The sequence below is a fragment of the Dama dama genome, chromosome 32, assembly GCF_033118175.1.
Source record: "Dama dama isolate Ldn47 chromosome 32, ASM3311817v1, whole genome shotgun sequence".
Lineage (NCBI taxonomy): Eukaryota > Metazoa > Chordata > Mammalia > Artiodactyla > Cervidae > Dama > Dama dama.
Window position 1 is genome coordinate 43281088 of NC_083712.1, and position 24425 is coordinate 43305512.

General features: G+C 45.2%; 2 protein-coding genes and 1 pseudogene across 4 annotated transcripts in view; 1 reads left to right on the forward strand and 2 right to left on the reverse strand.

The window, feature by feature from the left end:
- The window catches only part of RNF170 (ring finger protein 170), a 33104-nt gene extending 20217 nt beyond the window's left edge, over positions 1 to 12887 (reverse strand). Inside the window, exons 1-2 of one of the 2 annotated variants that reach the window (XM_061134862.1) lie at positions 12763 to 12887; positions 6461 to 6604 (exon numbers count right to left, since the gene is read on the reverse strand). In XM_061134862.1, coding sequence (XP_060990845.1) covers positions 6461 to 6597 — 137 coding nt within the window. In that variant the 5' untranslated portion in view covers positions 6598 to 6604; positions 12763 to 12887. The remainder of the gene's footprint in view (positions 1 to 6460; positions 6605 to 12762) is intronic. The other variant, XM_061134864.1, reaches the window with a different exon arrangement.
- Positions 12888 to 13069: 182 nt separating this feature from the next.
- HOOK3 (hook microtubule tethering protein 3) overlaps positions 13070 to 24425 on the forward strand; it is an 89127-nt gene continuing 77771 nt past the window's right edge. Inside the window, exons 1-3 of one of the 2 annotated variants that reach the window (XM_061134924.1) lie at positions 16674 to 16823; positions 17474 to 17628; positions 20985 to 21070. In XM_061134924.1, coding sequence (XP_060990907.1) covers positions 17533 to 17628; positions 20985 to 21070 — 182 coding nt within the window. In that variant the 5' untranslated portion in view covers positions 16674 to 16823; positions 17474 to 17532. Of the gene's footprint in view, positions 13203 to 16673; positions 16824 to 17473; positions 17629 to 20984; positions 21071 to 24425 lie in introns of those variants that run through there. The other variant, XM_061134923.1, reaches the window with a different exon arrangement.
- LOC133050363 (large ribosomal subunit protein eL24-like) lies at positions 20343 to 20949 on the reverse strand (annotated as a pseudogene).

The following is a 24425-nucleotide window of genomic DNA, read 5'->3' on the forward strand; positions in this document are numbered from 1 at the left end:
TCTTTGAAAGGAGAAACCAAAACTGTCAAACCAGTTAAGTTACACGTAGCCCTGGAAAGGAGCCAGGAACCTCTAGGGTGAGGAAAGCAATGATACCCAAAGCCTGGGTCAAGAAATGAAATTGGAATCAAAGTTTACTGATATGTAAGCATAGCTTAACCTGCCTACCAGACCCTTGTTGCTGGCTTCTGGTCCGTCAACACATGGCAGCTATTATTAATGGCTTAAGAAGGAAGAACAAATAGAAAATATTTTAAAAGAAATTAAACTACAAAGCACTGCTGAAAAATATTAAAGAAGACATCCCATGTTCACAGATGGGAAGACAACACTGTTAAGATGTCAATACTATCTGAAGTGATTGAGCTCCAGATTCAATGCCACCTCTTATCAAAATCCCAACAGCACTCTTAGAAGAAATAGACAAACGCATCCCAAAATTTACATGGTATCTCCAGGGACTCCAAAGAGCCAAAATAATCTTGAAAGAGAGGAAAGAAGTTGCAAGACACTTCCTGATTTCAAAACTTGCTACAAAGTTATAGTAAAAACACTGCGGTACTTGTAACAAGGACAAATATATAAACCAAGGGAGTAGACCAGAGAGACCAGAGATAAACTCTTTTATATATGGTTAATTGGTTTTTGACAAGGATGCCAAGACTCTTTAGTGGAGTAAGGAAAGTCTTTTTTCTGACAAGGATGTCAACACCCTTTAGTGGAGTAAGGACAGTCTTTTCAACAAAAGATGTTGGAAAAACTGGATATCCACATGCAAAAGCACGGATCTGGACCCTCCCCTCATATCACATACAAAAATTAACTCAAAATGGATCTAGCACCTAAACTTACGAGCTAACACTATAAAAATCTTAGGAAAAACATAGATGGAAATCTTTGTGACCTTCGATTTAACAATGATTTCTTAACCATGACACCAAAACATGGGCAACAGAAGAAAAAAAAAAAAAGATAAATTGGATTTCATGAAAATTTTTTAAATTTTGTGCATCAAAAAACACTATCAAGAGGATAAAAGCAGGGCGTCCCTGGTGGCTCGGTGGTAAAGAATCCTCCTGCCAATGCAGGAGACACGCTTCAATCCCTGATCTGCGAAGATCCCACATGCCTCGGAGCAACTAAGTCCATGCCCCACAGCTACTCAGCCCACACTCTGGAGCCGGGGAGCGGCAACTACTGAAGCCCTCACGCCCCAGAGCCCGAGCTCCATGAGGAGCCTGGGTACCCAAACAAGAGAGGAGCCCCCACTCTCCACAACGAGAGAAAGCCCACGCGGCCAGCAACAAAGACCCAGCACAGCCAAACAAACAAATATGATAAATTAAGATAAAGAAGAACTTAAAAAAGAGGCTCAAAGGACAACCAACAGAATGAAAGAAAATATTAATAAGCCATATATTTGGTAAGTGATTGAGACAGAATACAGAAAGAACTCATAACTCAAACACTAAAGAGCAAACCTAATTCAAATACACATGAAGGATGAAATAAACATTTCTCCAACACGAATCGCCAATAAGCATGAAATGATGTCCAACATCATTAGTCATTAGTGAAATGCAAATCAAAACCCCAATGAGATACCGATTCACATCCACGAGGATGACCATCAAAAAAAAACCAGAAAGTATCAACTGTTGGCCAGGATGCAGGGATACTGGAGCAGTCGTGTGTTGCTGGTGGGAATGTAAGACGGGGCAGTTGCTGTGAAAAACAGATTAAATGTTCCTCAAAAAGTTAAATACAGCATTACGGCATGAGCCAGCAATTCCAGCTGAAAGCAGGGACTCAAACACTCAACTTGTAGCCCCATGTTCACAGAGCGCCATTCACAATAGCCAGAAGGTGGGGACAACCCAAATGTTCATCAACAGATGAATAAATATAGTATACACATGCGATGGAATACTATTCAGCCATAAAAAAGGAACAAAATTCTGGTGGGTGATACAACATAGATGAACCTTGAATGCATAACACTAAGAGAAATAAGCCAGACCAAAAAGGACAAAATACTGTCTAATTCCTGTTTATAAGGTATGTAAGCTAGCCTAATTTCTTGAGACAGAAGGTGGAATAAAGGTTACCAGGGATTGGGAGAGGAGGAATAGGGAGCTATTATTTAACTGGTAGAGTTTCTGTTTCAAATAGTGAGAAACTTCTTGAAATAGACAGTGGTGATGGTTTATTACAGAACACTGTGAATGTTCTTAATGCCAACGAGTACTTAAATGACAGCTTTTATGTTACGGATATTTCACCACAATGTGAAGAAAGAATGAATCATAATAACTAAAAACATCACAGAAATTACAGAAAACAGACAAAAGGCTCCTTTGTTTGACTCTTATACAATGCATGCTACCTATCCTCAAACTTATTGATGACTCCAGCTGAAGGGGCAGGATTACAGCTGCAAACTGAATTTGAATCTGAAGAGCCAGACAGCAACTTAAACTGACCTCCCTACCCGAGTCCAATAGTGTGACATTCAATACAGCATCTGTGCACTGGGGGAGCACCTTATGTTATCTGAAAAGTTGTATCTTAAGTTAAGCTAAAACCTTGTCATTCATCTCCACCTGCTGGGCCTATATAACATAACAGGAAATACACACACTGGTCTCTGCCCCTGGTCCCTGGCACAGACCTCCAGAAACACTTGTAAATTCCTAAGTGATAAGTGCATTAGGAGCACCTTTTATTCTATAATATTTGGTCTCTGACCTGGTCCCTCACACAGAGCTCCTGAAACCCTTGTAAATTCCTGGGTGACAGGAGTGTCTTTTGTTCTAAGGAGGCGACTCTGGGAGGGCACCCGGATGAGGGCCGGTCACCGGAACAACACGGACAGGATCAGAAGGTGGGAATTTTTAGCGTCCCCCACCCCGACGCCTGGCCCCACTCTCCAGAAAGAGGAGCGTGCCCAGAAACAGAGTTAAAAACTGATCACGTCTGCATGAAGACGCCTCCATAAAAGTCCCTGGAGAGCTTCAGGCAGGTGAACACGTCCACCCCGGGAGGGGGATGACCCCACACCCCAACCCCACAGGGACAGAGGCTCCTGCACGCAGGACCGCCCCCCGCCCCAGGCCTCACCCTGTCCTCCTCGTCACCTGTGTGTGTATCTGTATCCTTCATCACACCCCTTAATAGACTGGGAAGCCCACTGCGTCCCCGAGTTCTGTGAGCTGCTCTGGAACCTTAATCCAACCTGAGGCGGGGGTCACGAGAGCCTCCGACTTCTGGTGGAAAACCTGGGGACAGAAATCAGACCAAGGCTGTGGGTAACCTGGGGACCTATTACTGGCTGTTGGCATCAGAAGTGTGGTGGGACTGAGCCCTTAACCTGTGGACGATCTGACAGTGTCTCCAGGCAGACAGGGTCAGAACTGAGTTAAACTGTGGGACACCCAGATCGTGTCAAGAACTGCTTGGCAGGGGAAAAGCCACACACATTAGGTGACCAGAAGTAAAGAGTTCCGTATAAGAATAAACGAGACACACGAGACAGAAACAGTACGAATGGGTCCCTTCACTGCAGAAGAAGCAAATGTCTATAGGTCTTTCCTGGACACCCTAGTTCAGCCCGTGAAGCTACACAGAACAAACCTTTCTCTTCTTCAACAAAACACACCCTCGTCGTATTTAAAGCTTGTGCATCCTACAGTCTTTCCCCTAAGCAAGATATCCCCAGTTCTTTCAAGCATTTTTATATGGTTTGTTTCCATAGCTTTACCTGTTTTGATAATCTCCCCTGAATCTTTTCCAGTTTAAAATGCTTGACCCAAGCTGAATATAATCTATATGTGAACTTTATCTGACTATTCTGATTAACACACCCTAATGCTGGTTAAGTTTTTGGCATCTACAATACACAATTGCTTTATTAATAGAAACTTTTTATTTTGGGTTTCACATCACTGCAGCCTGTGAGGAAAAATCTTTTATTTACAAGTAATAATTATCCCTAGTAGAGAAATTATAAAAATAAAGGAAAACTATTTTTCAATAAAATTATTTTATAAAAATCCATCTTAAAAACAAAATGGGCTACTTGACCTATGGTTTTGTGATGTGTTTTTCACTTAATTCTACTCAACAATTTATCATGGATACTTTCAAATGATAATAAATTCGTATCTATATCCCATTCTTAATGGGTAAGGAACAAATTCTTTTTTTTTTTTGGTATTTACCTAGTCACGACTCATTTTAAAAGCAGCGTTACTGAGATATAATTAATCACCACAGTCAATTTTAGAACATTTTCATCACTTCAAAAAGAAATGTTCAGCTATCACTCCTTATAACCCCACCTTCCACTCTGGTCCCTCTGGAATCTACTTTCTACCATGAATCTACTTTCTGTCTCTACAGGTTTTCCTTTTGTGGACGTACAAACAGACTCAAACGCATGGTCTTTTGTGTCTGGTTTACGTCACTTAACACAATGCTTTCAAGTTTCCTCCATAAGACAGCATGCATACATCAGCGTGTCACTTCTTTTTATAGCTGAATGATATTCCTTTGCATGGACCTACCACATTTTGTTCATCCATCTTCCTGTTGATGGATCCAGTCATCTGTTTCCACCTTTTGGATATTGGGAACAATCCTGCTGCAAACATTTCTGTACAAATTTTTACATGGAGATATCCTTTCATTTCTCACTGTACATATACCTGGGAGTGAAATCGCTAGGACACATGGTAACACTATGTTTAGTCATTTGAGGAACTGATGGCTTTCCAAAGTGCCTGCGCGACCAGTGTATGAGGGTTCCAATTTCCCCACATCCCCAACGATCATTATTACTTGACTTTTTGAACCCAGACATCCTAGTGAAGTGGGTGTGAAGCTGTATCTCACTGTGGTTTGATTTGCATTTCCTTGAATGACTAACAATGTCAGGCATGCGTTCACATACTTGTTGGCCTTTTGTACATCTTTGGAGGAATGCCTATTCTGATCCTTTGCCCATTTATTAACCGGGTTATTCGTCTTTTTGTTACGGAGCTTTGAGTTCTCTACATATTCAGACATAAGGGCCTATGTCTGAAATATTTCAGGTCAGACATGTGATCTGAAATATTTTCTCCCAGTCAGTGAACTGACTTTTCATTGTCTTTTTTCTTTTTTTTTCTTTTTTCATTGTCTTGATGACAGACTTTGAAGCAAAAAAAAAAAAAAAAAGTTGTTACTTTTGATGAATTCCAATGTATCTATTTTCTTTTGTTGATCATGCTTGTGGCATCATGTCTAAGAATCTCCATGATTTACTCCTAGAGTTTTATAGTTTTAGCTCTTACATTTCAATCTTTGATCCATTTTGAGTTAATTTTTGTATATGATGGAGTATGGGTCCAACTTCATTCTCTTGCATGTGGGTTGCATATGTTGAGCTCTTTCTCTACTGAAAGGTGTTGGTACCACTGTCATAAACCAGCCTGCCACAAGGACATAGGATGATCCATTTTTGAACCCTGATTCTGTTGTTATCAATACATCAGGTATCCTTCTCAATGAACAATCTAATAAACATGCTTCTGTTTTCTTCTTCACAGAGATGAGTAGAACAAGCTCAAAGGTCAGAGCCCTACCAAAATTCAGTGTCCTCTTTTGGTTTACATCAAAACATTAGTCAGTACTCCTGGGAATGACCTGTCAACCAGTTACAAACTCAGGCACATCTGCTATCATCTGGTCACCATTTCCCCACTATGTCCCCAAGTGCACCACCAAGAACCGTGTTATGTGTTCCACTGAAATCAACAGCGTCACCCTAATTCAGAAACTAACCATGCAGAGGTAAGAGAGAATGCGCACACCCTGTTCAATAATCTTTTCTTAATCGTTATAAGAAACGAAAAGATCTGTAGTTTCTGGAACTAATCTCTTCTCTATTTTATACTTTTTTGCTCATTTCTGTTTTCAGTGATACAAAATTAACCTCTATTCGTCAGTATTTACATTTCTAGTTTATTACCTTGTCTCTTGTACTGGCATATAGACATCTGAGATCTTTAAGTATTATTCCTGATTCCGTAACAGTAACTTTAATTCTAATCTTAAGTCCCTCTACACTGTCCAAGGTATTTTCTGGCCCCAGGTTTTTCCATTTAAACATGAAAATATATTTGCGCCTATTGTTATCAGCTGCAAGTTGATGAATTCAATTATGAAAATTACAATGTTAAAATTGTGATAGTCCAACGGAAAATATTAACATTTCATTCAAAATATGGATGACAAATTTAAACTTTTTCTGACTAGATAGATGATGACAGGAAAATAAAATACCTTAGTACATTATCACAGTCACTGAAGTCTACTACTTCCTTTCCACGTTAAGTATCAAACATTACTAGACATAGTCAGAAAGTCAGTTGCCCTTGGAAATATGCATTATTTCAATTCTTTTGTCCTGTGGTCTCACCTGAAAAGTGCATATACCAGGGTAGCAATCAAAGCGAAACTGACCACAACCGCCACAAGCACCTGGTCACTTACTCCTTCTATGACTGAATCATCATCCAGTTTCAAACTCTGAACTTCACCTTGATATTTGGCCATTCCAGGTCTAAAAGGAAAAGAAACAAGACGGACATTACAAATAGCACAGTGAAGATGACGTCTATCCATAAAAACAACTTAAATGTAGCTGACCTCTGATATAGTTGCTTTTTTAGTGCCCATTAAAGGATAACTCCAGCAATGAGTTTTGTTTTTTTTTTTTTAATTATTAAAGAAGAGGACTTCCCTGCTGGTCTACTGGTTAAAAATCCACCTGCCAATGCAGGGGACAGGGGTCCAATCTTTGACCTGGGAAGATCCCACATGCCACAGGGCAACTAAGTCCATGAGCCACAACGACAGAGCCTGAGAGCCTAGGGCCCGTGCTCTGCAACGAGAAGCCGCCACAGTGAGAAGCCTGTGCACCACAATAAGAGAGTAGCCTCCACTTGCTGCAACTCGAGAAAGCCCGCACGCAGCCACGAAGGCCCAGCACAGACAAAAACAAAGGAAAAAATAAAGTGTTAAGGAGTAAAAGACATTCCTCATGCCCAGGGGCTCTTTCCTTACTCCTGAACACCACAAGCATTCCCCAGGTAGATCACACCCCGTCCTGTCCCTCACTGAAGGTGGACCCTGGAATGCACCACGCATGCACACGGAAGCAAAGAGTCTGCTTCTGCAAACACTCCTGCCTTACCTGGCGCGGAGTCCTGCACACAGCAGGGCCTAATAAACAGGAGCGGCTTACCTTACTTACGGTGTTAGCAATCTGAAAAGTCAAAAGACTGTAGAACATATGGCCTTTTACAGCTATCCTGAGACTACTTGAATTCATGAAAATTCTGGTGCTTGGAAAACTACTAGCCTCACCTGGGACTAAGCTCAGCTTATGGTTCAGAATTCTGTGAACTGCTTGGAACACAGAATGACTCTGAGGTTGAATTTTCTTATGAAGAGAAAAGGGAACACATGAAAGGATCCTTCCCACTTGAGAAAGTTATCACTCAACTGGAGGAAAATAATACCCGATTTCTATAAGTATGAGGGAAGTTAGCCAGACCACATCAGAGTCCAAATATCACAGGTAATTCTTATTTCTTTCAGATGACAAACACTAAAGTTACTTAAAATCTTTTAAGACACCTAAAGGGAAATAAAGGCAATAAATATTCAATGACACATATACAACTATTTATAAATAAAATCCTCTATTTGTATAATGTACTGCCCTGAAAATAGCTTTATTCAATGGCATCATTAATCAGGTGAGTTTCTGTTAAGAGGAAACTTTGAGTGTGAAAGTCTTAACGCTTCAGAAAAGGACCTGAAAAACTAGTAAGAAAATGAACGACCTCTCATGGAAGGAAACTTAAGCAAACAAAACAGATCAAAGACAGCTTTCATCGGCTTTATACATAGTAATGGCCTGATGCATCGGGAACTTTCTAATGACAGGTTTTGAGTATCCTTAATGAAAGCATACACCAGGAACTCAGAGAAGGAGCTTTCACCTCAGGATTTTATTCAAAAGAACACTCAGATGAACAGCTAAGTGAAACTGAAGAAAAGACCTTCCACCAATCTCGGGGTGGACCGTGCGAACAGTTTTAGATTTTTATTATGGTCAGGTCTCCTCTGTTTAAATTAGGAGATGCTGGGTCATGTCAGAAGAAGTCCAAAGGGCAGTGAGGCTGACTCCCATCTGCTCAGAAATAAGCAAATGTTATCCCGTGTCAAGATTCCCAGGCTCTAATTACTGAATCAGGTTGCGAGGATTCCCTCATACGCTGGACGTTTAGGGAGTTTATTACTTTGTACTTAAAAAAAAAAAAGGGTTGCATTTGTTTTTGTGTTCTTCCAGGTGTAACCAGAGATAATGTGACTAAATTCTACTGTATAAACTATATATATATATATACACACACACACACTATATATTCCTTTTTTATTGGAGTAAAATGCTTTATAATGTTGTGTAAGTTTCTGCTGTACAATGATGTGACTCAGCTATAAGTATACCTATATCCCCTCCCTCTTCCCCTCTTGAGCATCCCTCCCGCCACCCCCAGCCCCCTCCTCTAGGTCATCACAAAGCCCTGGGATCAGCAGGTTTGCCACTAGCTGTTACACATACGGCAGTGTGTGCATGTCAAGCCCAATCTCCCAACTCATCCCCCCCTTCCCTATAACTGAATCGCTCTGCTCTACACGGGAAACTATCGTAACACTGCCAATCAACTACAGTTCAATAAAAAAATGTCTATATATGCACACAGTCTACTGAAAAAATACATGACTTCTACCAATGATGCCCTTAAGATAACTGCTTTCTTCACATTTCCGAGAGCTCAGAGATCCAGGATACTTTGAGTGCTGCAGGATCATGTAATGTGATTTGCATCATCTTAGAGCAAAAGTGTCCAATGTTGTTGAAACAAAGAGTCGCTTTTTATTTCCACAAATTCTAGTGTCACTGAAGAAGGTGCCTGGGCTGAGAGAGTGTGGGAAGGGCAGAGACAGTTGGGGAGTTTCACAGAGGGACCTGTGGCCCTTTCGGCTGCGTTTCCTGGCCACGTGGAAACCCCAGCCCTTGCACGGACAACTACTAATGGTATCTGATTGGCTTGTTGGGGGTTTCAATAGTTAACTTTTGCCAGCTTTCTCTCTTATCATCAAAGTCAAAAAAAAGACCTGTAGGAGCTAATGACTCAGAAATGAGGTATTGATACCACCACTTCAGTTTGGAAAGAGGCCCATCTAAGATTACAGGGGATAAACAATAAAAAGAAATAAAATCATCTACTTGAAGAGATGACTTGAAAATGAGTTCCAACGTCAACCTGAGCTCCAGTCCTCCAGGTTCTACTGGCTCGAGACCAAACAGTGCTGCTGACTGTAAGCAAGGGCAAGGTTCTCAGCTCGAGCCCAGACACCATGGGAGGCACCGGGGCCCAGAGCTCAGCTCCGATTCTGCTGTCACTTAAATCTGTTAAGTGAGTGAAGTCGTTCAGTCGTGTCCGACTCTTTGCGACCCCATGGACTGCAGCCTCCCAGGCTCCTCTGTCCATGGGATTTTCCAGGCAAGAGTACTGGAGTGGGTTGCCATTTCCTTCTTAGGACCGCTCATTTTCTGCAAAAGGAAAAGGCTGGGGTTTGAGGATTTCTTAACTTCCTTTTACCACCACACTTCTCTGATGCAGAGTTTTTTTTGGAATTAAAAAAAAACAAATAAATAAAAGGCAGGAAAGGTAAATAGCAAAGGTTAAAACGCTTCCAAGTAGGCAGCTGGCCTGGGAGAGCCAGATTCGTATCTTTCCCAGGATAAAATTCTACAGTCTGAATTCTTTTCCAGGATGTATTACTTTAATAATAAACACAAAGGCCAGTGCCTGCTTCCTCCCTTCAGGGCGGAAAATTAGGCTTCAGTGCTCAAAGATTTAAGACGTCTACCATTCCTATCAAGCAACTTAGAAACTGCTGGTTTCCGGGAGGTAGGCACCTTCTGAAGACCTCAGTGACACGAACTACAGGGCCTCGCTCTAAATGCACTGAACGTGCTACTTGCTTGAAACCCCAAGGAAAGGGTATGGAATTTATAAAACATGGTATCTCATCTATTTCATAGGATCCTGTCAAATGAAAACAAGTGATCAGTACTCTGTCTTTAACTATTTGAGATTTACAGAAACAAAACACATCGATCTTGGGAACGGTGTTGATAATTGATAGAAGAGGAACTGACTGCCGCAGTGACTTCATTACCACGCATCTGGCCAACTCTTACCGAGCAGCTTAATATACTGAAGAAGAATGAGTTTTGCAGTCAGACAACTGCGTACTTGTGCAAAATCTGGATCTCAGCTTCCTCATAAGTAAAATACATAAAATTAACAAACTTATGTTGAACAGCTACTTTTTTGACTCCCCACCCCCAAAAAAAATCCTTGTTTTGTGGAGTTGATGAGATAATAAAGGTAAAACATTTGGCATGTTGGCAGGCTCTCAATAAATGGAAGCTACGATACTTTGATTACTATTATTAACCATCTTCAAGGAGTCCACAGACTCATGATAAAACTTAGCCACGCCTTCCCCACAACTGAACTAAGTAGCATCCCAAGCCCTCTTTAATCAGAGCTCTAAGTATGTATTTCTTGGGAGGACTGAATAAACTTGGCACATTGCCACAAAGGACACCACCGTGTTTAGGTGAAGCTGATAAAACAGCTGTAGATGAGAACTAGCTTCCAACTAGCCTGAGAAAGGAGCGAACTGAGACAAGTCCCACTCACTTCCCTTTGGTCTTTTCCAAAGCTTTCAGGAAAAAAAAACAGCACAGACAAACACAGGAAGTGTAGGAAGTTCCATAACTTCAAAGGAGAAAACTTAACATCTTTTTACCCAAACTCATGTAGAAACATGGCTTTTGCAGACAACTACTCACATGCGAGAAGTTTTTAATATGATTTCCTTCATGGAGGGGAACTGCAGCTACCGAATGGAAAGCTCAAGAACACATCACGCACACGTGAATTGTGGGTGAGCCCTCAAACCTGAGACCTGGGAGGCCGAGGTCAAAGCCCCGAGAAAGGGAGCAGGTGGAGTGAAGATGCTCACTCGGGACAGGCCTTTCAGAAAGTATCCAGAACCCAGGAAAGGCTCCACGGGTGGGCAGACCGACTTGCTGACTTCACTTGCCTAACAAGGCAAATGGTCACTTAAAAGTGCCAGGGAGTCAACAGATACAACTTGGCTGGGAATGTAGAAACTCTGGTTCCACAAAGGTCCAGAGGCACCAAGAGAAGAAACAAGGGCAGGTGGGGGGCATTTTATCACTTCTAAAGGTTTCTCTGCCTTTAGAATTAAATGCTGTAGGGAAGAATATTTAAAAGACCACTGAGAAGACTCTAGGTAAGATTTTCTACATTCAGAAAATGAAAAAACCTGACAACTGCTACTCTGAAAAGCATCACTAAAAACTCAACGCTGGGACTTCCTGGTGGTCCAGTGGCTGTGAATTTGTCTTGCAATACAGGGGGATGCTGCTTCAATCCCTGGTCAGGGAACTAAGACCCTACAGGCCGCAGGGCAACTAACACAAACTACTGAGCATACATGCCATAACTAGAGATCCTGCTTGCCTCAAAAAGACTCCCTGTGCTGCAACTAAAACCTGATGCAGCCAAATATATATATATATATGAAAACAACCACAAAACTCAATGATATCTTGGCAGTTCTACAAGCTCAATAACAAAACCTAATCTTAATGGGTAAAGGGGGCTCCAAAACCTAGTCTTAATGGGAAAAGTGGACTCCAGGAACTGAAAACCAAAGAAAGGTGTGTGCTGGGAAGCTAATCTTGCTGCACCCCAAATAAAAGTCCGGCATCATGTGGCAAAGTTATGCATACCCTATACCTCAAAAATTCTAGGATTCAAAGGCACCTATCTCTCAAAAAACTTACACGTGGCACCTGTCTATAGAGATATGAATGTTAGAGCATTGCTCTTAGCCACAAATTAGAAGAGCAAAATTTGCCCATCAACAGTAGCATGGACAGACGGTTGTATTCATACAGCCGAGTACTAGACAGCAGTGAAAACTACCTAGGGATCTGCACAAATTTACCAGGAAAGAAAAGCCACGAAATGACACACAGAATTTCGCAGAAGTTCAAAAGTAGGCAGAGTAAAAACGGCGTGGTTTAGGCACGCAGACGTCGGTAGGGAAGCTATAAGGAAAAGCAACAAAGTGAATATCACAGAAGTCAGCGGATGGAGGAGGGAAGGTGCTCAATAAAGGAACAGGAGGTGGGGGAGGCAATGCTGTTTTTTTTTTTTTTTTTTTAATCCTGGCTGTTTATTACTAACTAGTCTTTAGACACGCACGCCGTGTGCACTTTCCTGCACACGGTGCCTCGCCTAATGATTCATCGGTAACGCTGCAGAGGGTGCATGCTCTGGAAAGGGGTGGGGGGAGAGGGTGAAGGCCAGTCCCCTGGCCACTGGGCAAGGAGGGCCAGGCCGCGGCGCTCCGGGGGGCGAGGGGGACCGGCACCACCACCCTCCGCCCCTCCGCCGCCCCCCCAGTCCCCCGCCTCCCGGGGCCGCGGGGTCCGCGCGCCCCGAGCTCGCCACGTCGGCCGTCCGGCGCGGGCGCCCGGGGCCTCCCGCCGTCCCGCCCGGGCCCGGGGCCCCGCCGGCGCTCGGCCGCGCGTACCTCTGCAGCGCCGGGGACGCCTCGCAGCTCCCGGCGACCGAGGCGCGGAGTGTTTCCGGGGCCGCCCGCCGCCCCCGCGGGCACCTCTGGCCGCGGCCCCCGCCTCCGCCTCCTGCCGCGGGCCCGGGCGCGGGCGCGGCGCACGCGCGCTGCGCGCTTCCGTGCGCGGGGGCGGCCGGCGGGCAGCGGGCAGGCTGGGCCGTGCGCGGCGCGGGCCGGCGGGCGGGGCGCGGGCCGGGCGAGGCGGCGGCGCGCCGGTGACGCTGCGGGAGCCGCGGCGGCCTCCAGCGCCGGGCGGAGTCGGCGGCCGCGCGGAGGACGCAGCCCGGGCCGCGCCGCGGGCCTTCCAGGCGGGGCGGGGCGGCCGGAGCCGCGGCGGGAAGATGTTCAACGTGGAGACCCTGGAGCGGGCGGAGCTGTGCGAGAGCCTCCTCACTTGGGTAGGTGGGCGACGCGCTCCGGAGGGGACCCCCGACCTCCGCCAGGCCGCCGTCCCGGGGTCCCCCAGCCCCCACCCCGCGCCCGGCCGGCGCTGCCGTCACATCCGGGGCGCGGGGCCCCCGGTGCTGGGCGGAGGCCGGGGGCCGCCGCGGGGACGGCGGGCGGGGGGCTCCCGGGACCCCGGCCCGAAGCTCCCGCCTTTGTTGTCAACGCCGGCAGGACGGCGCAGCCCCGGGCGGGGCGGGGCGGGGGGAGCCGCGCGGGGAGGCGGGCAGTGGGGCTTCCACGGAGGCCCATTCCGGGCATCCGGGAGGAAGGGAGAGGTGCCCGGGGAAGGTGCTCGGGATGGAAATAAATCCGCAAGGCGGGGGGATCTGGGCGTCAGTAGTGGGAGTCGACATTTGCGGAGGGTGGGGGGAGCGCCACGCTGTGGCTTTCTCAATTTTCAGTTATTAAATGTTGATTAAAATTCTTACATGTGCCTGTAAAGGTGTTCCGTTCTCACGCCAAGAACCGTGCCTGTAGCAGCCTCTTCTACAGCTGGACATTAACACCCAAGCTTGTGTGTTTCTCTTAAGTGTGGTGTCAGTGCCCGAGTTGTGTGTGTGTGTGTGTGTGTGTGTGTGTGTGTGTATCTGCAGAGCCACGGGATAAACCCGCTACTTCTTTTGGGGAGATTTCGTTTCACTCACTGCTAAAAAACGTTAAATATCACTTTTAGTATCACTTTTAGAATGAAGCACAAATATATGTATGGAGGTGACTACAGCATATGTATTAATGCTCCAGGTAAGAAACAGATGCCAAACGGATTATATTTAGCGGTGCCTTGGGTGATGAGCTTGGATTGTGGACTTGAGTCTCCTCCGTGGGGATCTTTGAGCGGAAGGGTTACTGGGGCACTGCCCTAGGCTGCTTGTAACAAATGTGAAAATCGTCTGAGATTGTCATAATTTGTCTTTCGTCACAGATCAAGTTGTGTTTTCTGAAACAGTATGTACCACGATAGAGGGGTCTGTTCAGTGACATTCATGAGGCCGTTCTTGGCATTTCAAATTGTTTGCAGTAGTATATAGTTCACACACAGCTTAAAGCTAGAGTGAGGTGCAGCTTCACGGGGGGAAATGGGTTTCACGGCTGTATTTTAGGGCAGAGACAAACCTGATAAGATGCATAATGTGGCCAGACTTTGACTGGAAGGACAGAGATAAAGGAAAGAATCACCACATTATTTGACTTTGTGGAAGGACTGGATTTGGCAGAGGTTGTAAACAGAAGATGGAAGATCTGAAAATGAGCATTTTTGAGTCTTTACCTCCCTCAGTGCTAGAAAGAAAAAAGCCAAGAGGGCAGAAATGAAGAAGGGTATTAAATCTGAAGTAGGGCTACATTGTTTAAAGTTTGGAGAGACAAGTCACAGAAAAAAGGTGTGTTTGAAGGGCATCTGCCAAAAGGCAGTGATCAGTGCAGTGATTTGGGTGAAAAGTGCTAATAAAAGTAACAAAGGCAGAACCACAGAGGGAAGTTTGGAGGGGTACTAAGAGAAGCAGGTCATGGCATCATCTATTTAAAATCTGATAAGTTGTTAAGAAAATAGAGATCATCAAGTTGATCAGCTCCAGAGAGTGGTCAAGGGATCTGGCTTTGTAGAAAACAGCCTTTTTGAAATTTCACTGGAAGGCTCATCAAGGAAAGTTTCTAGGGGGAAGATAAGAGATTATCAATGACAAAACCGGAGGGCAGAGTCCAAACAAAGATAATCAATTCTAAGACTTGGAAACATTTTAAAACATTGTACGTTGAATCCTTTCCAAGTAAAGCTGAGTTTAAATGCGGGGTTTGTTCTTCTAGTTGTTATTACAAATGCGGAAAATGTCCGAGGTAGCTGAAAATGGGCCTTTAACTCCAGTAGCTCCCCTCCTGTCTGAAGGCCAGATTAATGCCAAAGACAGTTCCAACACGGAAAGTGAGGAGAGAAAATGTATGCTGTACATTCCTCAGAAAAGACCGCCCCCCCACATTTGAAATAATTTGCTGTATTTTGTACGAAGTTCTAGCCAACCTGGTTCTGCAACTCCTCCAGGCACAGCAGGTGGAAAGGTAACCTGCCACGCTCAGCAAGATGCAGGCAGTTGTTGTCAGTGGTAGAGAAGACCCGAGAGCTGGAGGTTCAGCCTAGGTCATTCAGTCCCTTGAGCTGCATATATGGCTACGCCTCCACATTCAATCACTGAAGAATATAATTATGGTCCCAAACATCAAATAAGAGCTTATTTTCACTCCACAGCATTTAGGTTGAGACCAGAGGTATATAGTACTTATATGAAGTTCTTCCACCAGAAGTAGTTGAACTAATAGCATCAAGGCACTTGAAAGGATAACTATAGCCACCTGTACAGAATTCATTTCTGTGGGATGTCTGATTGCCCCCAAATGCTGGCTAAATTTGCTGTTGTATCAGAGAGGTTAGCCCCAGAACCACATGTTTCCACATTTTTGTTGAAAGAGCAATGTTTGTTAAGAGACAAAGTATCATCCTACCTAGGGAAAATAGTTGAAGCCTACATTCCGAATCAAAGTGGATGCACCAAGCAAGTTCAGCAGGACGTGCTGGAAAATTTCCACTCTCCCTGTCTCCCCACCCTCTGAGTCAAAATGCACTCTTAACCTGTTAGAAAAAGTCTGCCCTACGTAGTACACCTGTTCCTTCGAGCCGTGCAGGAAACGCTCTTTCCTAGGGTTACGAGACTGAAAAACCAGAAGGAGTCAGGGATGCCCCCAATTAATGGCAGGAAGCTAAGTGGAACAGGAACCATCCCCACACAGTGATATCAACACACCCTTGTAAATTTTCATGCAGTGGCCTGTGAAACGGCGCACCGGTGCTCACAGTTAGGAAGGATGTGTTCCTGTGCTGATACCTCCCCCGTTCACTCGCTCTGCCCTTCTAACGCTGTTCTGCTTACCATTGGTGTCCTCCACTGGAGGAATGAAGGAGTCAGATGTACAAAAGGACATAGTTTTTAAAAGCTTTAACTTTCTTATCTTTTTTTTCCCCTAAGTAGAGGGCCTATTTAACCCGTTCAGAATGTAAGTTCTGAAATTTGACCACCTGGGTTCAAGTCCTGACTTGGCTGCGGGCTAACTGTGGGTAACTTTGGATGAGGAACTTCACCTGTGTTCAGATTGCATTCAGGGTGACGCTGAGAAGTGTTTCCTACGCATTAGGATGGATCAACATAATTGCAGGGCTCGTCAAAGTGCCGGTTGCCAGGTCCGGATTCCAGAGCCTGTAATTCGGGAGGGCTGGGCTAGGATCTGCTACTCTGCGTTTCCAACAGGTTTCCAGGTGGTGCTGTTAGTGACCTAAGCGCCCACGCTGAGAACCACTGCTCCAGAGCAGGGTTTGTTAACCTTAGCACTGTGGACAGTCGGGACTGGATCACATTCGTCGTGGGCACTGCCCTGAGCTTACTGTAGGCGGTTCAGAAGTAGCATCCCTGGTCTGTACCTCCTGGAGGCCAATAGCTCCCACTCGGTTGTTACAACTAGAAGTTTCTCAAATAGGGAGCAAGATCTCCCCTGGTTGAGAATCACTGCTGTGGAGATAGTCATTCCAGGTGAGCTCCAGCTTTCCCCTTCTCATGACTTTGTGGGGGCGGTGAGGTGGAGTTCCCGTTGGTGTTAATAGAGCTTCTTGGAATTAAAAGAGAGGTTATGACCCTTGAGGCAGAATTTCATGCCCTAATGTGGTTGCATGCAATTACCTTTAAATTTTACTCTACTACTATCCTGAAACACCCTGTAGGTGTTAACTCAAGAGTTTACGAGAACTGGTAGGTGACAGACTTTTTTTTTTTTTTTTTAATAATACCCGTACCACAAAGTTCTTTTGAGGTGCACAATTCAGTGCTCTGTGGTGTGATCACAGATTGTCAACCATCACCGCTGTCTAATTCCAAGAATATTTTTATCACCTCAGAAGGGAACTCCACAGAGAGAGTCTGTCTGGGACCCACGTTACTTTTATCTCAAGGCAGAGATGGACATCCTCATGAGCGGCTAAAAACCCTCAAGAGCCAACTCAGAGAAAAGAATTGTTTGGAAGCCACATTTAAAAAATTAAAATGAAAATAGTTTTAAGTCCCACGAGATAAACAGATAACAGTCTTACAATTACTTGCATGATTGAATTGCCTGCTTTATTGAGTTTTTTTCTTCTGCTTGCCCAGTGGCAGTTTTCTGATCTTTCATCCTTTGCATTTGGTAGCGCTTTGGATCAGAGGGCTCCACCTGCCAAACTGGTGCCCTGGCTCAGAAGATTATTTGATGAACTTGTTAAAAATAGACTCCCAGCCTTCTCCAGCTTCCCAGTTGATTCAGTGTACACCCTGGTCTGGGAACTGCTGCTTAAGGCTTTTACAGGTACCTAATGTGCGTTTGTTTCCTCCTTCATTCTTGAAGCACCCCTCCAGAAGCTATTTTTCCCAATTCCTAGGTTGAAAAACTGGTATGACAAGAGGTAAAATGGCATATCCAAGGTCACATGGCCAGTAAATTAGGTGCAAACCTGGAGATGGAATTCGTTTGTTTTTTTTTCTTGAGGGGAGGGGGAAGGCCACGCGGCAGGTGGGATCCTTTTTCCCCAACTAGGGATCAGACCCGTGCCCCCTGCTTTGGAAGCATGGAGCCTTCACCACGGGACCGCCAGGGAAGTCCCTGGAGTTACTGTTTACCTTCCGAGCATGTTCAGTGAGAGGTCTTCTGGGTCAGGCTGGGGGTCAGGAGATGAGTGAGGTGTGCCTTCGCCCGCTGCTGTTTTTTATTCTAAGCCTACAAGAAAGAGATGTATTCAGCAACTGTAGGATGACAGTGTATACTTGGTTCTTTTTAAACTATTCAATACATTGTTACCACCACGTTATCAGTGAGAAGGCAACAGGCGGGGGTGTGGAGTAAAATTCAGTGTCATTTCCTACGGATGATGTTTATCAGGCCCATCTATTCATTTACTAACAATATATTGAGCCTCTGCCACCCATAAGGTCAGTGTCGGGGGGCCTGGTGGGCCCTTTCATCACCTCTCCCAAAGAGACATCCGAGTGAAAACCACCCGCTGCGCGATCTTTCAGGTCATTTCCTTAGTTCCCGCTGTGTAGCCATCTCCACCCACCAGACTTTGCAGAAAATAAGAAACAGCTACTGACTGCACTTGTTCACAGTTCTTGGTTTAAAGGGTTGATGGATGGCACAGCGCAGAGACGTGGACCCCGCCCCACTGTTGGCCAGTAGATTGCTACAGTGTTTGTCAGGGACAGCTTGGCTATGTTTAAGAAACTTTAAAGGGTTCATACACTTTGGTCCAGCAAATTTACTTCTAGGAATATGACCCACTAAGTAAAACGTACTGAAGGCAGATGGTCCCCTGAACATTATTTGCAGTGTTTCCATGGTCGTCACCTGGTTTGACCTCAGCTGTGTTAACATACAGTCAAAGGCTGTGGTTTTTCCAGTGGTCATGTATGGATGTGAGAGTTGGACCATAAAGAAAGCTGAGCACCGAAGAATTGATGCTTTTGAACTGTGGTGTTGGAGAAAACTCTTGAGAGTCCCTTGGACTGCAAGGAGATCCAACCAGTCCATCCTAAAGGAAATCAGTTCTGAATATTCATTGGCAGGATTGATGCTGAAGCTGAAGCTCCAATACTTTGGCCACCTGATGTGAAGAACTGACTCACTGGAAAAGACCCTGATGCTGGGAAAGATTGAAGGCAGGGGGATAAGGGGACAACAGAGGATGAGATGGTTGGATGGCATCACCGACTCGATGGACATGAGTTTGAGCAAGCTCCGGGAGTTAGTGATGGACAGAGAAGCCTGGCATGCTGCAGTCCATGGGGTTGCAAAGAGTTGGACATGACTGAGCGACTGAACTGTGTTAACACACAAACCTGTTAACACAGGCCTCCCTGCCTCCTCCATGCAAGCCTTTCTTCACGCTGCAGCTGCTGCAGTCCTTGTACTATGCAGATGGCTCAGCCTCCCTCTCCTGCTTAGAATCCTTTGCCTGTTCCACTTGCTTTGAGGATAAAGTCCTAACGTGGCTCGTGAGGATTTGCAGGATGGTGCTTCCTTCTTTAACCGTGTCTTCCAGCGTTTACCCTCTTCCCTGTTCTATCCTCTGATGCCCGTGCTCTTCCGTTTTACTAACCTATAAACTGCAGAGCACATCCTTTTATCTGTTCTCAGAGATTATTTCTTTCCAAGTCCCGGTTGCACTACTGAGTAGAATCATTGTTGGCTGAGCGTGTTATCTTGCTCAGAAATAACAAATGTGGCTACTGATTCTCAGCTACATCATGTTAGTTGTAATTCATGATATGTTTAAAATCACAGTGAACTGAGGATCTAACCCAGCTGTAGCTATAATTTCTCCGTATTATCAAGCTGTTTTGGTTCTTTCTTTCTTCTGGCTGCACCCCATACAGCTTGCAGGATCCTGGTTCCCCGACCAGGGATCAGACCCGTGCCCCCAGCAGTGGACGTGCAGAGTCTTAACCCCTGGACCACCAGGAAGTCCCCCACAATACTTTGGTTCTGAGTGAAAGAAATCTCAGCTTGGCCAGATGTAAAGAAGAGATGGATCTCACATCACAGGAGGCTCTGAGGTTTAGTCCGGTGGCTCAGTTTTGGCCTGCAGGACCTCATTCTTCCTGTTCCTCTTCTCTGCCATTTACTGCGTTGGCCTCATCCTAACAGTCACAAGATGCCTGCTCGTGGCCATTGAGGCCGCCAGCATGCTTATTCACACCAGGGAAGGTTGGCTTTCCTTCCCTGGAAGCCCACATTAAGCCTCTCTTTGCATCCGTTTGGTCCAGATTGTCTGCCTGAGAGCCTGCCCATGAGCCAGTCACTGGCAGAGGGAATGCAGATGCCCTGACTTTCTCAGGTGACTATCTCTGAGGATGCTGAATGCAGGGAAGCTGCCCAGCGTCCTCCACAGTCCCTTTTACCAAAAGGAAAAAAATTGCAATGCAGCCTGCAGGGAATTTCCCATAAGGGAAAACATTTCTTACTGTTCTGCTTTTATTTTATTTTTTAAATAGTCAGATCTTTATTTAAAACTCCAATCTGCCAGCCTAGCGTTTTCCACCAGCTCGGGGAGCAGAAACCTTCACAGGCTTCCCAGTCTTCTGCTGAGATGCTGCCTCTGTGGGGCCTTTGCAGCGGCCATTGCTGCCCTTTTAGATGCTTGCTTAGCCATTTTTGCTTCCTTGGCGGCCCTGCCAGCTTATTCTCATTGAGCCTTCTCAGGTTCTGATTTCCTCTTGGCCGTCACAATCAGCAAGAGATGCACCCGTGTCAGCCCTCTGGAATTTGAGTGCACAGCACGTTCTTTTCTTTTGAACGTCTTCCGACTGTCCGTTTCTGTGCTTGCTTCTGTAGAGGACAGTCCAGTTGGTCTGACGAGGATTCCTCTTGGAGAGGACTGGCAGCTCACCTTTTGCATCAAGAAACTGGAAAACCTTCCCATCGGTTCTGGCGTAGCGTGCCCCCCCCGCCCCCCCCCCCCCCCCCCCATGCCCTGGGTAGATCTTGAACCTGCTGAAACTGCCCAGCTCCACCTTCAGGGTGGCTAATGCTAGGGAGAAGGAAAGATCTGTTCTGCTGGTTTTAAATGTATTCAACTCCAAGATGAGGTAATGAAGCCTGAGAATTCTGCTGTATGGTTAACTGTGAAATCATTTCTCTCTCTCTCTTTTTTTTCCCCTTTTTTCCAGATCCAGACATTTAACGTGGATGCACCATGCCAGACCGTGGAAGATTTAACGAATGGGGTTGTGATGGCCCAGGTTCTTCAAAAGATGTAAGGATAAAGCGCTTTCTCTTTTTCTGTGTTACGTGCATGGATATTTATTAGATTGAAAACATGGACCAAAAAATAAAGTGTTGGCTTGAAACACGAGTTGCCTGTAGACTGAGAACCGAGCAGCATGTGTAGTTTGGGTGGTCCATGCTTATTTCAGCTGCGGGGTAGTTAAGGCTGCAGTTGTTACCATATTCCAGCCATTCTGGAATTCTTCATGTGTTTTTTTCAGCAAGTGTGGCAGACATTTTCATTTTAGCATCCCACTTCTGCCATTCTAGAACGCTCTTATGAGGGTTCCTCTCTCTCTCTAGGACTCTGCCCAGATGTCTCATCAGCAAGGCTGATATATTTATATTTTTACATTTTATAAATACGTTTTATTTATAAAATAAAGGAAAGGTGTGCCCCATGTTCTGTGTCCCTGTTAACCTTCTGTGTGCTTCTAGAAGTAGGTAGCGCCATCTCATATGCCATGTATTTTGCTCGTGTGTTACCTGCTGCTTTCACAGACACCCATCTGCAGACACACACACACACAGATAAGCTCCACCTGGGGGTGGGAGTTTCCTTTTGTTCACTGCTGTATCCTAGCACCTAGGACAGTACCTGGTTTTGTAGTAAGCCATCTGAAAATGCCCTTTCTTTGCGGATCCAAAATTGTCAAATGTCAGCATCTCTGTTGGTTCCGTCTGTATCCTGGGTGCTCTGTTCACTGACTAATGGAAGGAGTGAGATACTCGTTTGGGATATATCATGTAAAATAATCCCAGTTCTTTCCTTCTAAGCACTTTGAAAGCATAGTAGTTATAAAATTGATATTATTAGGTTGTCTTGAACTTTTGACCTAGGAACTTTCAAGTAAAGGATTACCTGTGAATTTACGATGTCATCAGTGATGCGATCTGGGGGACATGGTTGTCTGTTGAAGCCTGAGACACTGAGAGATTTGCCTGTGTGTGGCCTGCCGAGGTTTCCCGCAGCGCGGTTGAGGACCTGTGCCACCACTGAAGGCTTCTTGCTGCTGCTCGCCTTGCGGGGAGCTGTGGAGAGCGGCTCGTCTGAGAAGCAGCTCAGATGCCTGCGTTTCAGGGACTCTGCCTGCCTTTCACATTAGGGGTTCGTGCCTGAGAACTGTAGCTTGCCGTCTTTCTTCTGCACTCACATGGCACATCCCTCCTGATACACAGGCTGTAGGCTTTTTGGTGGAACTCGAGGAGGCTTGCCTAAAACCTGACCAGCCCTGGGCCTAGCACTGAGAAGAGTGGTCTTGTGATTTCCATGGTCACCTTTAAGTGGTGCCCTAATAGCGTTTTAAACAGCCTCGAGAGTTTCACTCAAGTTCTTAGTAAGAATTATTTGTGGGGAAGTGGGCATAGCTATGTGAGCTTTCCAAGTCGGTGTCAGTAAATGAGTTTTTTTGTCTAAGTTACTTTGGGTAGGATTTCTATCCATTGTAGAAACCAGGAGAAAGCCTGTTTGTATATATTATTTTACCAAACCAAGATCGTAACATACATTATGTTCTGCCAAGTGGTTATTCTAATTTATTGTAGTCTTGTAGATATATTTCTCATCAAGATTTTGTTTTTGTACCCTTTTTTCTCAAAATGCATCCCTTTTTTCAGAAAAAGGTGACAAATTTGTGTCTATGTATGTATGTGTTGTATGTGTATGCATGTATGTGTGCACACATCGGTGTAACCACCACCCAGGTAGAACTGTACAATATTTCAGGCTCCCAGATGGTTCCTGCCATGCCCTTCCGTAATCAATACCCCTTGTCTCCAAGATACCCATGATTCTGAGTTCCAAACCATCCTTCTTACAAGTGGAATCTTACAGTTGATACTCTTTTGTGTCTGATTATTTCAACATAATGTCTGCATGACTCATCCATGTTGTTCTGTATTGTCTGTTTTAAATAATTGCATCATATAGCTTCACAGAAGCTTCCTCCTCTGCCAGTTTGATATTTACTGAGCAGCTCCTCTGTGTCCAGCGCTGGTGACGCCAGGGGCAAGCACAGACCACAGGGTAGTTGTGTTCAGAGAGTTTATAACCTAACTATGGAAACAAACTTGCTAATAAAACAAGCGCTGCAGAGAAAGTTGTGAAAGTGTCCAAGTTAGCAGGCGACTCTGCAGGACTCGCATTCAGAAGAGTCCAAGCGGTAGATGTCCATATGGGTGTGTCTCAGTGGAAGCCGTGAGTGTGGATTACATCGCTCAGGGAAGAACATGGAGGAAGAAGAACACAGGTGTGCCTGAGCCTTGAAGACCTCCGACGTTCAGCCGTTTGTCAGAACGTCGACCAGCAGAGGGACTCGGAAGGCCTGCAAAGTGTGGGAGCCAGAGAAAGGGCAGGTCTCTTCATCTTGTCTGAGCCGAGCAGTGAAAAGCTGGATCTTCCTGCTGTTTTAGTAGAGATTTTATCAAATATATTCATAGTATGCTTATTGTTAGTGCAACTGATTTTTTCCCCTCTCATCTTTTAAGTCATTTTCTGCTCATCTGCTTTTCTGCTTCCAGCATCTTGTTGCTGCCTCCTCTCTTGCTCTTTGCCCATGTAGGTTCCCCTCTCCCTGTGTTTTGTTTTTAATCAGTAGACTTTGTTTTTTGGAGCAGTTTCAGTTTCACAGCAAAACTGAGTGGAAAAAAGTTTCAATACGGGACGATGAGAAAGTTCTGGAGGTGGATGGTGGTGATGGTCGGACCAGAGTGTGAACGTACTTCATGCCTCTGAGCTTAAAAAATGGTCTAGATGATAAAATCATACATATATTTTAACTGCAATAAGAGAAGTTTTTAAAAACTGAGTGAACAGTCTGGTGACCTTCCACCTGCTCCGTGCCGCACCTCACACAGACCCTCCCCCGTGTGGGACGTTTGGTACCACTGCTGAGCCTGCGTGGAAGCGTCGTCATCACCCAGCCCCTAGTTTACGGCAGCGTTCAGTCCACGTCATACACTCTGGAGTTTCATTACAGCCACACAGAATAGCATCTGCCCTGAAAATCCCAGAGCTCTGCCTAGTCACCCCCACCCCCAATTATTGTCTCCACTGTTCAGCCTTTTCCAGTCACACAGGATGTAGACTGACTTCTTTCACTTAATAATGCGCATTTAAGATTCCTCCTTGTCTCTTCCTGGCTCACCCGTTCATTTCTTTTGAGGGCTTATCCCTCATGTTTTAAATAGCTTTGTTGAAAGTGATGTGCAATGAATCGCACATTTGTAGAGTAGAATTTGATGGGTTTTTTTTTTTTTTTTTAACTGGTGGAGATGCCCAGGAAACTGTCAAGAGAATGAGCATATCAGTCACTTCAAAAGATCTTCTCAGCCTCTCCTTCCAG